This window comes from Salmo salar, chromosome 18, assembly GCF_965601325.2.
Source record: "Salmo salar chromosome 18, fSalSal1, whole genome shotgun sequence".
In the NCBI taxonomy this organism is placed as follows: Eukaryota; Metazoa; Chordata; class Actinopteri; order Salmoniformes; family Salmonidae; genus Salmo; species Salmo salar.
The window spans coordinates 97429433-97445413 of NC_138308.1; the positions used below are offsets into that span (position 1 = coordinate 97429433).

The 15981-nt window shown below is 39.8% G+C and overlaps 1 protein-coding gene across 1 annotated transcript; it reads left to right on the top strand.

Annotated features, from left to right (window-relative positions):
* The first annotated feature begins 12203 nt into the window (after window positions 1-12203).
* Window positions 12204-13982, top strand: LOC145861668 (equistatin-like). Its single transcript, XM_082964517.1, has 5 exons — window positions 12204-12240; window positions 12744-12807; window positions 13452-13583; window positions 13678-13773; window positions 13859-13982. The coding sequence occupies exons 2-4, from the start codon at window positions 12756-12758 to the stop codon at window positions 13755-13757; spliced, it is 264 nt and encodes an 87-aa protein (XP_082820643.1). The 5' UTR covers window positions 12204-12240; window positions 12744-12755; the 3' UTR covers window positions 13758-13773; window positions 13859-13982.
* Window positions 13983-15981: the final 1999 nt, after the last annotated feature.

Sequence of the window (15981 nt, forward strand, 5' to 3'; positions counted from 1 at the left end):
TTCCACTAAAATTCAGGTATCATCTAATCTATTGTATGTGGTTGAAGAGCCTGGCACACAGGAATATGAATCCTTCCCAAATGGCTCCTCATTCCTTATGTAGTGAACCACCTTTGACGAGGGCCCACAGTGCACTACGCAGGGAAGGGGAAGCAGACTAGATCTTGACAGAGACTTCTATTCACTACAAAGGTAACTATTAGTCTATGCTCTTAAATTCAGGGGGTCGACCCACAAAAAGGGGTCATATATAGTGCACTACACTTGACCAGGGCCACATAAGATTAACGTGCCATTTGAGAGGCAGCAAGTCTACTAAATAATATCACAAGCTCACCTTCTGCACTCTTCCAAGGGATTCACTGGTTGTCTCTCTGTTGTCTGTGAGTTATGGTCTACCTCTTCCACCTCTCCTTTTAAAGGATCTGTCACAGGTGTGACTAGTTGCCTCATTAACCCAACAAGAGATCCCGATGTCGGCCATTAGCTGGTGGTGTAAAGTACTTATGTAAAAATTCTTTAAAGTACTACTTAAGTAGTATTTTGGGGTATCTTTACTTTACTACTTCTATTTATTTCAACTTTCACTTCACTACATTCCTAAAGAAAATAATGTACTTTTTACTCCATACATTTTCCCCGACACCCAAAAGTACTCGTTAGATTTTGAATGATTAGCAGGACAGAAAAAATGGTCTAATTCACACACTTATCAAGAGAACATCCCTGGTCATCCCTACTGCCTCTGATCTAACAGACTCACTAAACACAAATGCTTCCTTTGCAAATTATGTCTGAGAGTTGGTGTGACACTGGCTATCCGTAATCAAATAAAAAAACAAGAAAATGGTGCCGTCTGGTTTGCTTAATATAATGAATTTGAAATGATTTATACTTTTACTTTTGAACTTAAGTATATTTTATCAATTACATTTCATGTTGATACTTCAGTATATTTGCTGAAACTTTTAAAACTTTACTCAAGTAATATTTACTGGGTGATTTACACTTTTACTTGAGTCATTTTCTCTGAAGGAATCTTCATAGGCAGTGAAGAGAGTAGTAGAGGAAGATGGGTCCAGTTTCAAGGGATCCTGAGAGGCTCCCTGTGAGTATGCCGAGGCCAATAGAGAGTGATAGGAATAACATGTGTTTCAGTAAGGTTGGTTTCTTAGCATTCATAGCCATGGTTATCAACTGTACCGCAGAAATGGAACATAAATCACTGAAAATATATGTTGTGGCGGTAGCTGCAGATAACTCGTTGGGTTATGAGATTTTACCGCAGAAGAGTTATAAGGTGTGATGAACGATAGTGTCCCGTTTTCCCAGGCTGCCGGCCTGCTGTAGGACAAAGCCCATGCGGTAGAACTCAGCTCACGTAGACTTGCATCCTAGCCCATGTAGACTTGCATCTTCAGAGCGTAGCTGGATTGTGCGTCACATGCAATCAATCGAATCAATCAAATTGATTGATAAAGCCCATCTTACGTCAGCTGATGTCACAAAGTGCTGTACAGAAACCCAGCCTAAAACCCCAAACAGCAAGCATTGCAGGTGTAGAAGCACGGTGGATAGGAAAAACTCCCTAGAAAGGCCAGAACCTAGGAAGAAACCTAGAGAGGAACCAGGCTATGAGGGGTGGCCAGTCCTCTTCTGGCTGTGCCAGGTGGAGATTATAACAGAACATGGCTAAGATGTTCAAATGTTCATAGATGACCAGCAGGGTCAAATAATAATAATCACAGTTGTCGTCGATCATTCAGAGTATCTCTATCGCTCCTGCTGTCTCTAGAGAGTTGAAAACAGCAGGTCTGGGACAGGTAGCACGTCCGGTGAACAGGTCAGGGCTCGATAGCCGCAGCAGAACAGTTGAAACTGGAGCATCAGCATGGCCAGGTGGACTGGGGACCACCCATATCTTGTTGTTGGGGACCACCACCCATAAAAAAACAGTTTCTGGCTAAAGAGACAAGACTAACAAGGGAAATCCATGAACTAATAGTACAGGTAGATAGCAATAAAAAAATATACTACAGAGGTACAAAATAAGTTAGAGAAAAAACAAATCGAACATGTGGAACTTATTCAAGAACAATCTAATGTAATCTATTACAAAAATAAAGCAAAGTGTATGGAATATGGAGAAAAATGCAGCAATTATTCCTGAATCTCCCATACAGGAACGCTAACAAAAATGATTTGCATAAAATCGTTACTGAAGACGGAGTCATCTATGATTCTCCCAATGATATTTTAGAAGAGGAAGCTAATTATTTTAGGCAGATGTTCACTTTTCCGTCTCATCCTTTCCCACTGAATGAAGATTGTACATTTACATTTAAATTTGAACATTTAGCAGATGCTCTTATCCAGAGCGACTTACAGTAGTGAATGCATGCATTTCGTACATTTCATACATTTTTTTTCCCCGTATTATGGTAAGCAATTCTTTCCAAATAATATAAAAACTGGAAAATTAACAAATGTACAGAAAGATCAGTGCGAAGACCAAATTACAGAAGAAAAACGTTTTGAAACTATTAAATCCTTTCAGTCTGGGAAAATCCCAGGGCTTGATGGTATACCGGTAGAGGTATATCAAGTGTTTTTTTTATATACTAAAAGCTCCATTGTTAGATTTGTTTTAACCTGTTAGGGCTAGGGGGCAGTATTGACACGGCTGGATAAAAAACATACCCGATTTAATCTGGTTACCACTCCTACCCAGTAACTAGAATATGCATATACTTATTACATATGGATAGAAAACACCCTAAAGTTTCTAAAACTGTTTGAATGGTGTCTGTGAGTATAACAGAACTCAAATGGCAGGTCAAAACCTGAGAGATTCCTTTACAGGAAGTGGCCTGTCTGACCATTTCTTGAACTTCTTTTCCATCTCTATCTTTTACTAAGGATCTCTGCTCTAACGTGACACTTCCCACGTCTTCCATAGGCGCTCAGAGCCCGGGAAAAAACAGAATGTCGTCATTCCAGCCCCAGGCTGAAACACATTATCGCCTTTCTCAAGTGGCCGATCAAGGGACTCTGGGCTTATGCGCGTGACCCAACCGCCCCCGCCTTTGTGATTTTTTCCTCGGTTTGCCGAAAAGGAGATTCCCTGTCGGAATATTATCGCTTTTCTACGAGAAAAATGGCGTAAAAATTGATTTTAAACAGCGGTTGACATGCTTCGAAGTACGGTAATGGAATATTTAGAATTTTATTGTCACGAATTGCGCCATGCGCGCGACACTTCTTTACCATTTCGGATAGTGTCTGGAACGCACGAACAAAACGCCGCTATTCGGATATAACGATGGATTATTTTGGACCAAACCAACATTTGTTATTGAAGTAGCAGACCTGGGAGTGCATTCTGACGAAGACAACAAAAGGTAATCAAACTTTTATAATAGTAAATATGATTATGGTGAGTGCTAAACTTGCCGGGTGTCTAAATAGCGAGCCCGTGATGCCTGGGCTATGTACTTAGAATATTGCAAAATGTGCTTTCACCAAAAAGCTATTTTAAAATCGGACATATCGAGTGCATAGAGGAGGTCTGTATCTAAAATTCTTAAAATAATTGTTATGCTTTTTGTGAACGTTTATCGTGAGTAATTTAGTAAAATGTTAGCGAATTCCCCGGAAGTTTGCGGGGGGTATGCTAGTTCTGAACGTCACATGCTAAGCTGGTTTTTGATATAAATATGAACTTGATTGAACAAAACATGCATGTATTGTATAACATAATGTCCTAGGGTTGTCATCTGATGAAGATCATCAAAGGTGAGTGCTGCATTTAGCTGTCTTCTGGGTTTTGGTGACATTATATGCTGGCTTGAAAAATGGGTGTCTGATTATTTCTGGCTTGGTACTCTGCTGACATAATCTAATGTTTTGCTTTCGTTGTAAAGCCTTTTTGAAATCGGACAGTGTGGTTAGATTAACGAGAGTCTTGTCTTTAAATAGCTGTAAAATAGTCATATGTTTGAGAAATTGAAGTAATAGGATTTTTAAGGTTTTGAAAATTGCGCCACAGGCTGCAAGTGGCTGTTACGTAGGTGGGACGAATTCGTCCCGCCTAGCCCAGAGAGGATAAACATCTCCTTAATCTAACCACGTTTTACGGTTTCAAAAAGGTTTTACGGCGAAAGCATAAATTTAGAGTATGTTAGGACAGTACATTTACAAGAGTTGTGTGTAATGTTTTGTCAATTCAAAGACAGGGTCACCAAAACCATAAAACCAGCTAAAATGATGCACTAACCTTTTACAATCTCCATCAGATGACACTCCTAGGACATTATGTTAGACAATGCATGCATTTTTAGTTCTATCAAGTTCATATTTATATCCAAAAACAGCGTTTTACTATGGCATTGATGTTGAGGAAATCGTTTCCCTCCAATAACCGGCAGTCAAGTCAGCACCACAAATTAAATAATTAAAATTAGAAAACATTGGTAAAATATTATATTGTCATTTAAAGAATTATAGATTTACATCTCTTGAACGCAATCAACTTGCCAGATTTAAAAATAACCTTACTGGGAAATCACACTTTGCAATAATCTGAGCACTGCGCCCAGAAAAATACGCGTTGCGATACAGACTAGCCGTCATGTTGGGGAGATCTAAAATCGAAAATACTATGTAAATAATCCATTACCTTTGATTCTCCTCATCAGATGTCACTTCCAGGTATCACAGGTCCATAACGAATGTAGTTTTGTTCAAAAAAGCTCATCATTTATGTCCAAAAATCTCCGTCTTGTTAGCACATGATCTAAGCCCGCCGGACTTCACATCATGAACGAGGGGAAAAAATATATTTACGTTCGTTCAAACATGTCAAACGTTGTATAGCATAAATCATTAGGGCCTTTTTGAACCAGAACATGAATAATATTCAAGGTGGACGAATGCATTCTCTTTTATAACGTATTGGAACGAGGGTACCCAACTTGAACTCGCGCGCCAGGTGTCTAATGGGCCATCATCGTTCCATGGCTCTTGTTCGGTCAGATCTCCCTCCAGAAGACTCAAAACACTTTGTAAAGGCTGGTGACATCTAGTGGAAGCAATAGGAAGTGCCAAAATATTCCTCAGCCCCTGTGTTTTTCAATGGCATAGGTTTAAAGGTAATACAACACCAGGTATCCACTTCCTGTCAGAAAATGTCTCAGGGTTTTGCCTGCCAAATGAGTTCTGTTATACTCACAGACACCATTCAACCAGTTTTAGAAACTTTAGGGTGTTTTCTATCCATATATAATAAGTATATGCATATTCTAGTTACTGGGTAGGATTAGTAACCAGATTAAATCGGGTACATTTTTTTATCCAGCCGTGCAAATACTGCCCCCTAGCCCTAACAGGTTAACGGGTGTGACTTAATTTGTGGAATTTCTTTCCTCAATGCGTAAGAGCTGATCAGTTGTGACAAGGTAGGGGTGGTATACAGAAAATAGCCCTATTTGTTATTTTAAGCCCAAGTCCATATTATGGCAAGAACAGCTCAATGCAAAGAGAAACAGCCCATTACTTTAAGACAGGAAGGTCAGTCAATGCGGAACATTGCACTTAAAGAAACGTTCAAAGTTCTTAGTCTCAAAAACCAAGAGCTACGATGACTCATGAGGCTCACCACAGGAAAGGAAGACCCAGAGTTACCTCTCTTGCAGAGGATATGTTCAATAGAGATACCAGTCTTAGAATATGTGTTTCACAGAGTTCAAGTAAGACACCTCAACATCAACTGTTCGGAGGAGACTGCGTGAATCAGGCCTTCATGTTCGAATTGCTGCCAAGATACTACTTTCCGGAACAGACTATGGGAGGTGCACAGTACTACATGGAACTCTATTCCACATCAAGAAACTCATGCCAGCAGTAAGATTAGATTTTAAAAAACGGAGAAAAATACACTGAAGCAACACATGCATACAAACACACGATAACATACACCCATGTACGCTTGGATTTTGTGTTATAGATATGTGGTAGAGTAGAGGCCTGAGGGCACACACTTAATATGTTGTGAAATCTGTTATGAATGTATGGTAATGTCTTTAAAATGTATAACTGCCTTGATTTTGCTGAACCCCAGGATGAGTAGCTTCTGCCTTGGCAGCAGCTAATGGGGATCCATAATAAATACTGCATTGGCTGAGTCCTTTTTTATTAAAATATTTTATTAATTATTTTTTTTTTACTTTATTGAATATTCGAAACATACAATATACTTGCAGTGAAGCCGCTCAATAACTACATCATCCCAGTCGTCCAACAGATTCCCATTCAGAGCGACACACAGAAGCATCCAGGGTCAATTCTCTGCTCAAGGGCATGTTGAGCCCTCCCTGTGGCTCAGTTGGTAGAGCTTGGTGTGATTCCCAGTACAAAAAAAAATGCATGAAATGTATGTATTCACTACTGTAAGTCGCTCTGGATAAGAGTGTCTGCTAAATGACTAAAATGTAAATGTAATGTTGGCCGATCTACCACCAGGCCAAAAACTTGATCCCGAACCCTCCAAGATCCCCCCCCACAGTTCGCCAATAGCTGTCCCTCAACCATTCGAGACCCCTCCCACAGCCCCCCCAGGAAGAAAAATAATAAAAAATAAAAAATACAATTAATTCCATTCCCCACCCCCAAGAACCCCCCAATGCACCAACAACCATGAGAATGAACTAAAGAGAGAAAAAAGGAAAAGACAGAAGAAAACAGCAAACAACAATGCAATTTAAAACAAAGGATATCAAGGACAATTAAATCATAACAGCAACGCCAACTGTAAATGTTTGTGTGCATGTCTGGCACTATTACATGTATGTGTTTATTTGAATGAGAGTGTGTGTATATGCATGTTCACAAACACTTGCACGGCATCAGCCTCAGGCAAACCGGCATTTGTTGTAAACACACTGCCACTTAGTGTCATTCAAATGTACTTTTTTAAATGTTTTATTTGGACTTTTATCTTTGACCATCATTCTATCTCCCACACAGCAACTCCACTCCCACTTGTCTCCAATTCCACATACCAACCCTCAGCTTCCCTCAGCCCATCCCATGTATCTCTGCTGGCCACCCACTTCTGGTTTCCACGCAACACATATCTTTCAACTATGCTGTGATGTTTAACGTACAATATCAATCTATGTAATCGAATAGAATCCACAGATTGCGAGTTGAAGATAAATACTTTTACTAAGAGTTTTAGTATATTAGTAATTGACTGCATTTTCAGCCATTCCTGAACCTGAGACCAGAAACAGGCTACCTGAGGGCAATACCAAAACAAATGGTCTATTGATTCTGTATCCTCACAACAAAATCTGCAGAGCTTCGATGATTCTATTACCCAAATATTCAGCATTTTGTTGGTAGCGAGAATTCTATATAATCATTTTAGCTGAAAAGCACGAAGTCTTGAATCTTGCGTTTTATATATCAACTCAAATCTCTTCCCAACTATTTTGCAATCTGTATGGCGCAGTTGTCAACATCCTGGTCCTCAAATGAAACTGGTATACTTTCCTATTTATGCTATTTTTATTCCTCCGCAAGTTTTGATCCTTTATGTTGGGCAGACAGACCAGTTCCCTACCTCCTCCCGCTGCCACTTGCCTCCTCCATTTTTGGGGTAATGCTGTAATCAATTGGTTGTACTCTTGGATTGAGCAGACCTTTCCTTACAATTCTGATAACTCCATGAAGGCCATAATTCTACCATTCCAATTTACAATATCATTTATGAACAAAATACCCTGTTCAAACATATTTCCCATAAATACAGGTATTTTATCAACCAGCACATTTGACTTCAGCCATAATATGTGTTGTAATATTTGTTTTATCTTTTCAGGGGGGTGACATAGAAATTGTAGCCAGCTCTGCAATGCTTGTTTGAAAAAGAGAGATACTTTGAAAAAAGTATCATTTTCAATTAATCGAAAATGAGACATGGCAATCTGCACAAAGGCAAAATGGCCATTTTTAAACAATGGATGAGCTTTTCTTAGTAATCTACTTGAGAACCATATAGGGTTCAAGTAAAACCTTTGAATGAGTGAAGCTTTTAGAGAGAGGTTTAGTGCTTTTATGTTGAATAATCTCAACCCACCCAATTCATATTCATTATATAGATGGGCACATTCTATTTTGAAATTCATTGTGTAGAGCTTATTTATATCTTTTGTGATATGAATACTGAGTATGTCTACTTCACCATCAGCCCATTTTATGGGTAAACTGCAGGATAATGTAAAAGTCAAAATTTTGAAGGATTCAATACATAATATTGAACACTTATCATAATTAGGTTTATGTCCAGAGAGTACAGAAAAGTTATCTAGATCTTCAATGACACATTGCAGAGATCTAGCTTGCGGACTTAATTTAAAACTTGAGCCATCGAAATACATGGACACCTTTGTTTTAAACCTTGGATATCTAATCCTCTAATGTTGTTATTGGATCTGATTTTCATAGCTACGTAACAGCCACTTGCAGCCTGTGGCGCGAATTTCAAAACCTTAAAAATCCTATTACTTCAATTTCTCAAACATATGACTATTTTACAGCTATTTAAAGACAAGACTCTCGTTAATCTAACCACACTGTCCGATTTCAAAAAGGCTTTACAACGAAAGCAAAACATTAGATTATGTCAGCAGAGTACCAAGCCAGAAATAATCAGACACCCATTTTTCAAGCTAGCATATAATGTCACAAAAACCCAGAAGACAGCTAAATGCAGCACTCACCTTTGATGATCTTCATCAGATGACAACCCTAGGACATTATGTTATACAATACATGCATGTTTTGTTCAATCAAGTTCATATTTATATCAAAAACCAGCTTAGCATGTGACGTTCAGAACTAGCATACCCCCCGCAAACTTCCCGGGAATTCGCTAACATTTTACTAAATTACTCACGATAAACGTTGACAAAAAGCATAACAATTATTTTAAGAATTATAGATACAGACCTCCTCTATGCACTCGATATGTCCGATTTTAAAATAGCTTTTTGGTGAAAGCACATTTTGCAATATTCTAAGTACATAGCCCAGGCATCACGGGCTCGCTATTTAGACACCCGGCAAGTTTAGCACTCACCATAATCATATTTACTATTATAAAAGTTTGATTACCTTTTGTTGTCTTCGTCAGAATGCACTCCCAGGTCTGCTACTTCAATAACAAATGTTGGTTTGGTCCAAAATAATCCATCGTTATATCCGAATAGCGGCGTTTTGTCCGTGCGTTCCAGACACTATCCGAAATGGTAAAGAAGTGTCGCGCGCATGGCGCAATTCGTGACAATAAAATTCTAAATATTCCATTACCGTACTTCGAAGCATGTCAACCGCTGTTTAAAATCAATTTTTACGCCATTTTTCTCGTAGAAAAGCGATAATATTCCGACAGGGAATCTCCTTTTCGGCAAACAGAGGAAAAAATCACAAAGGCGGGGGCGGTCGGGTCACGCGCACAAGCCCAGAGTCCCTTGATCGGCCACTTGAGAAAGGCGATAATGTGTTTCAGCCTGGGGCTGGAATGACGACATTCTGTTTTTTCCCGGGCTCTGAGCGCCTATGGAAGACGTGGGAAGTGTCACGTTAGAGCAGAGATCCTTAGTAAAAGATAGAGATGGAAAAGAAGTTCAAGAAATGGTCAGACAGGCCACTTCCTGTAAAGGAATCTCTCAGGTTTTGACCTGCCATTTGAGTTCTGTTATACTCACAGACACCATTCAAACAGTTTTAGAAACTTTAGGGTGTTTTCTATCCATATGTAATAAGTATATGCATATTCTAGTTACTGGGTAGGAGTGGTAACCAGATTAAATCGGGTATGTTTTTTATCCAGCCGTGTCAATACTGCCCCCTAGCCCTAACAGGTTAAAACAAATCTAACAATGGAGCTTTTAGTATATAAAAAAAACACTTGATATACCTCTACTGGTATGCCATCAAGCCCTGGGATTTTCCCAGACTGAAAGGATTTAATAGTTTCAAAACGTTTTTCTTCTGTAATTTGGTCTTCGCACTGATCTTTCTGTACATTTGTTAATTTTCCAGTTTTTATATTATTTGGAAAGAATTGCTTACCATAATACAGAAAAAAAAATGTATGAAATGTACGAAATGCATGCATTCACTACTGTAAGTCGCTCTGGATAAGAGCATCTGCTAAATGTTCAAATTTAAATGTAAATGTACAATCTTCATTCAGTGGGAAAGGATGAGACGGAAAAGTGAACATCTGCCTAAAATAATTAGCTTCCTCTTCTAAAATATCATTGGGAGAATCATAGATGACTCCGTCTTCAGTAACGATTTTATGCAAATCATTTTTGTTAGCGTTCCTGTATGGGAGATTCAGGAATAATTGCTGCATTTTTCTCCATATTCCATACACTTTGCTTTATTTTTGTAATAGATTACATTAGATTGTTCTTGAATAAGTTCCACATGTTCGATTTGTTTTTTCTCTAACTTATTTTGTACCTCTGTAGTATATTTTTTTATTGCTATCTACCTGTACTATTAGTTCATGGATTTCCCTTGTTAGTCTTGTCTCTTTAGCCAGAAACTGTTTTTTTATGGGTGGTGGTCCCCAACAACAAGATATGGGTGGTCCCCAGTCCACCTGGCCATGCTGATGCTCCAGTTTCAACTGTTCTGCTGCGGCTATCGAGCCCTGACCTGTTCACCGGACGTGCTACCTGTCCCAGACCTGCTGTTTTCAACTCTCTAGAGACAGCAGGAGCGATAGAGATACTCTGAATGATCGACGACAACTGTGATTATTATTATTTGACCCTGCTGGTCATCTATGAACATTTGAACATCTTAGCCATGTTCTGTTATAATCTCCACCTGGCACAGCCAGAAGAGGACTGGCCACCCCTCATAGCCTGGTTCCTCTCTAGGTTTCTTCCTAGGTTCTGGCCTTTCTAGGGAGTTTTTCCTATCCACCGTGCTTCTACACCTGCAATGCTTGCTGTTTGGGGTTTTAGGCTGGGTTTCTGTACAGCACTTTGTGACATCAGCTGACGTAAGATGGGCTTTATCAATCAATTTGATTGATTCGATTGATTGCATGTGACGCACAATCCAGCTACGCTCTGAAGATGCAAGTCTACATGGGCTAGGATGCAAGTCTACGTGAGCTGAGTTCTACCGCATGGGCTTTGTCCTACAGCAGGCCGGCAGCCTGGGAAAACGGGACACTATCGTTCATCACACCTTATAACTCTTCTGCGGTAAAATCTCATAACCCAACGAGTTATCTGCAGCTACCGCCACAACATATATTTTCAGTGATTTATGTTCCATTTCTGCGGTACAGTTGATAACCATGGCTATGAATGCTAAGAAACCAACCTTACTGAAACACATGTTATTCCTATCACTCTCTATTGGCCTCGGCATACTCACAGGGAGCCTCTCAGGATCCCTTGAAACTGGACCCATCTTCCTCTACTACTCTCTTCACTGCCTATGAAGATTCCTTCAGAGAAAATGACTCAAGTAAAAGTGTAAATCACCCAGTAAATATTACTTGAGTAAAGTTTTAAAAGTTTCAGCAAATATACTGAAGTATCAACATGAAATGTAATTGATAAAATATACTTAAGTTCAAAAGTAAAAGTATAAATCATTTCAAATTCATTATATTAAGCAAACCAGACGGCACCATTTTCTTGTTTTTTTATTTGATTACGGATAGCCAGTGTCACACCAACTCTCAGACATAATTTGCAAAGGAAGCATTTGTGTTTAGTGAGTCTGTTAGATCAGAGGCAGTAGGGATGACCAGGGATGTTCTCTTGATAAGTGTGTGAATTAGACCATTTTTTCTGTCCTGCTAATCATTCAAAATCTAACGAGTACTTTTGGGTGTCGGGGAAAATGTATGGAGTAAAAAGTACATTATTTTCTTTAGGAATGTAGTGAAGTGAAAGTTGAAATAAATAGAAGTAGTAAAGTAAAGATACCCCAAAATACTACTTAAGTAGTACTTTAAAGAATTTTTACATAAGTACTTTACACCACCAGCTAATGGCCGACATCGGGATCTCTTGTTGGGTTAATGAGGCAACTAGTCACACCTGTGACAGATCCTTTAAAAGGAGAGGTGGAAGAGGTAGACCATAACTCACAGACAACAGAGAGACAACCAGTGAATCCCTTGGAAGAGTGCAGAAGGTGAGCTTGTGATATTATTTAGTAGACTTGCTGCCTCTCAAATGGCACGTTAATCTTATGTGGCCCTGGTCAAGTGTAGTGCACTATATATGACCCCCCTGAATTTAAGAGCATAGACTAATAGTTACCTTTGTAGTGAATAGAAGTCTCTGTCAAGATCTAGTCTGCTTCCCCTTCCCTGCGTAGTGCACTGTGGGCCCTCGTCAAAGGTGGTTCACTACATAAGGAATGAGGAGCCATTTGGGAAGGATTCATATTCCTGTGTGCCAGGCTCTTCAACCACATACAATAGATTAGATGATACCTGAATTTTAGTGGAAGAATCGTAGCGCGCCGTGTTGCCGATACTCGCTTGTTGGGGTCCTCAGGACTGGGTTTAGCAATTGTTGCATAAGTTTTGTACTTAACACAGGGTTTCCTCAACCTCTCCTCTAGTACCCACAGCCATTCCAGATGATTTAAAATGCTCAACTAATCTCGCTCTTGTTCGCTCTCTCTCTCAGGAGACTATCACCATGGCGATATTGACCATCATTCTGCTTGTTAGCACAGCTTTTGCTCTGGGAGGTAAGAGTGATGTACCTCACACTTACTCACCAACATTTGAATAAAAACGTTAGTGGGTGTTGATCTGTCCTATTCACACACGTACGTATTAATGTTTTGTTTCATAACCAGTTGTCCCTTGGGCAGCCATTATCAACCGTGACACTGGAGAGAAGGTTGTCTTGCTCAAGGGCACATAGACAGATATTTTAACTTGACATTCAGGGATTAAAACTAGGAACCTTTGTGTTACTGGCCCAACTCTCTAACCGCTAGGCTACCTGCCACTCCTCTTGTTCCAGAGATGTATATTGGTGTCTAGATGCTGGACTGAGGTATTCTGATATGAATGGTTTGATCATTCAACTGGATGTATGATTGGATTGTCAGGAAGTAACACTGACACAACTTACCCCCACTTTCAGTCTTAGTTTCATCAGCTGTTATACAAAAGACAGAAACTGAATTGACTGCACAGGGCTTTTAAACAAGTAGCGCAATTTCAGTATTTAGCCAGGAAGTACCTAGGTTACATCTGAAATGGAACATATTCCGTATAAAATACTTCTGACCAGGGCCCATATGGGACGCAACCCAAGATTCCGGCATGCATGTGCTGCAATGTTATGTCCACATTACAATCAATCTATGTTACCTGTGTCCAGATGCTACGTTACGACCCATGACCCCCTGTGAGCGTGCTAGATATGCCGCGACACATGGCCCAATTGGAGCCTACATCCCCACGTGTGACGCCGCTGGACGATACACCCCTAAGCAATGTTCGGGCTCTACAGGTTAACACGGACGCACATATACACACACTAAATTCTCCAATTCAGTTGAATGTTACAGTAAATATTGTATGTGCAACATGTCTATTTCTGGTAGGTTACTGTTGGTGTGTGACCACTACTGGACAGAAGATTCAGGGTACGGAGACTCCACCAGGCACTGCTATCAACTGCTAGCAACTGTTCCACCAAGGTGTGTGTGTATATACATACTCATTCACTAAATGTTATTTCTTTGCAGCTGATTCTGGATGTTAATGTTTTTTGTCTAATTGTAGATGAAAGGCGTTGGAATGAAGTCTTTGAAAAGACGGACAGTTGTCTTTACTGTACGACAGGAACTGATTCACGCCCCATATAAATGCATGAAGAAATCCAGAGATTAAACTGTTGATTTACTTACTTTATTGTTGGTGTGATTATCTGAACCAGTCCATTTCTGGGAAATGGAGGAAGGAGTAGGACTGTATTACCGGCAGTTACAAGAAATGAAGGCAGTCAAATTCCACGTGACCATTTAGTAATTAGGCTTCTCCAAGCTCTGATGCTGGTGATGGTCATTAGTTGCCTGGTACTCAGCACTCTATTGTCCCTCTAATCACTCTGACATCAATGCAAATGTAAAACATTTCATGAGCTCATGTTGCGCAACATTTCTATAACCTATGCAATTGTCTGAGAACTGCCTCATGGCTTCTATTAGAAAGAGGATCCCATCAGCTTTCTATAGGTTAGATCTACTATATTTGCAGTACCAGTCAAGTTTGAACACACCTACTCATTCCAGGGTTTTCATCTAATATTTTCAACTATGACATAACACATGGAATCACATCTTAAACCAAAATATATTGAGATTCTTCAAAGTAGCCACCCTTTGCCTTGACAGCTTTGTACACTCTTGGCATTCTCTCAACCAGATTCATGGAATGCATTTCAATTAACGGGTGTGACTTAATTTGTGGAATTTCTTTCCTCAATGCGTAAGAGCCGATCAGTTGTGACAAGGTAGGGGTGGTATACAGAAAATAGCCCTATTTGTTATTTTAAGCCCAAGAACAGCTCAATGCAAAGAGAACAGCCCATTACTTTAAGACAGGAAGGTCAGTCAATGCGGAACATTGCACTTAAAGAAACGTTCAAAGTTCTTAGTCTCAAAAACCAAGAGCTACGATGACTCATGAGGCTCACCACAGGAAAGGAAGACCCAGAGTTACCTCTCTTGCAGAGGATATGTTCAATAGAGATACCAGTCTTAGAATATGTGTTTCACAGAGTTCAAGTAAGACACCTCAACATCAACTGTTCGGAGGAGACTGCGTGAATCAGGCCTTCATGTTCGAATTGCTGCCAAGATACTACTTTCCGGAACAGACTATGGGAGGTGCACAGTACTACATGGAACTCTATTCCACATCAAGAAACTCATGCCAGCAGTAAGATTAGATTATAAAAAACGGAGAAAAATACACTGAAGCAACACATGCATACAAACACACGATAACATACACACTACACCCATGTACGCTTGGATTTTGTGTTATAGATATGTGGTAGAGGCCTGAGGGCACACACTTAATATGTTGTGAAATCTGTTATGAATGTATGGTAATGTCTTTAAAAGGTATAACTGCCTTGATTTTGCTGAACCCCAGGATGAGTAGCTTCTGCCTTGGCAGCAGCTAATGGGGATCCATAATAAATACTGCGTGGGCTGAGTCGTTTTTTATTAAAATATTTTATTTTTTTTTACTTTATTGAATATTCGAAACATACAATATACTTGCAGTGAAGCCGCTCAATAACTACATCATCCCAGTCGTCCAACAGATTCCCATTCAGAGCGACACACAGAAGCATCCAGGGTCAATTCTCTGCTCAAGGGCATGTTGAGCCCTCCGTGTGGCTCAGTTGGTAGAGCTTGGTGTGATTCCCAGTACAAAAAAAAATGCATGAAATGTATGTATTCACTACTGTAAGTCGCTCTGGATAAGAGTGTCTGCTAAATGACTAAAATGTAAATGTAATGTTGGCCGATCTACCACCAGGCCAAAAACTTGATCCCGAACCCTCCAAGATCCCCCCCACAGTTCCCCAATAGCTGTCCCTCAACCATTCGAGACCCCTCCCACAGCCCCCCCAGGAAGAAAAATAATAAAAAATAAAAAATACAATTAATTCCATTCCCCACCCCCAAGAACCCCCCAATGCACCAACAACCATGAGAATGAACTAAAGAGAGAAAAAAGGAAAAGACAGAAGAAAACAGCAAACAACAACGCAATTTAAAACAAAGGATATCAAGGACAATTAAATCATAACAGAAACGCCAACTGTAAATGTTTGTGTGCATGTCTGGCACTATTACATGGATGTGTTTATTTGAATGAGAGTGTGTGTA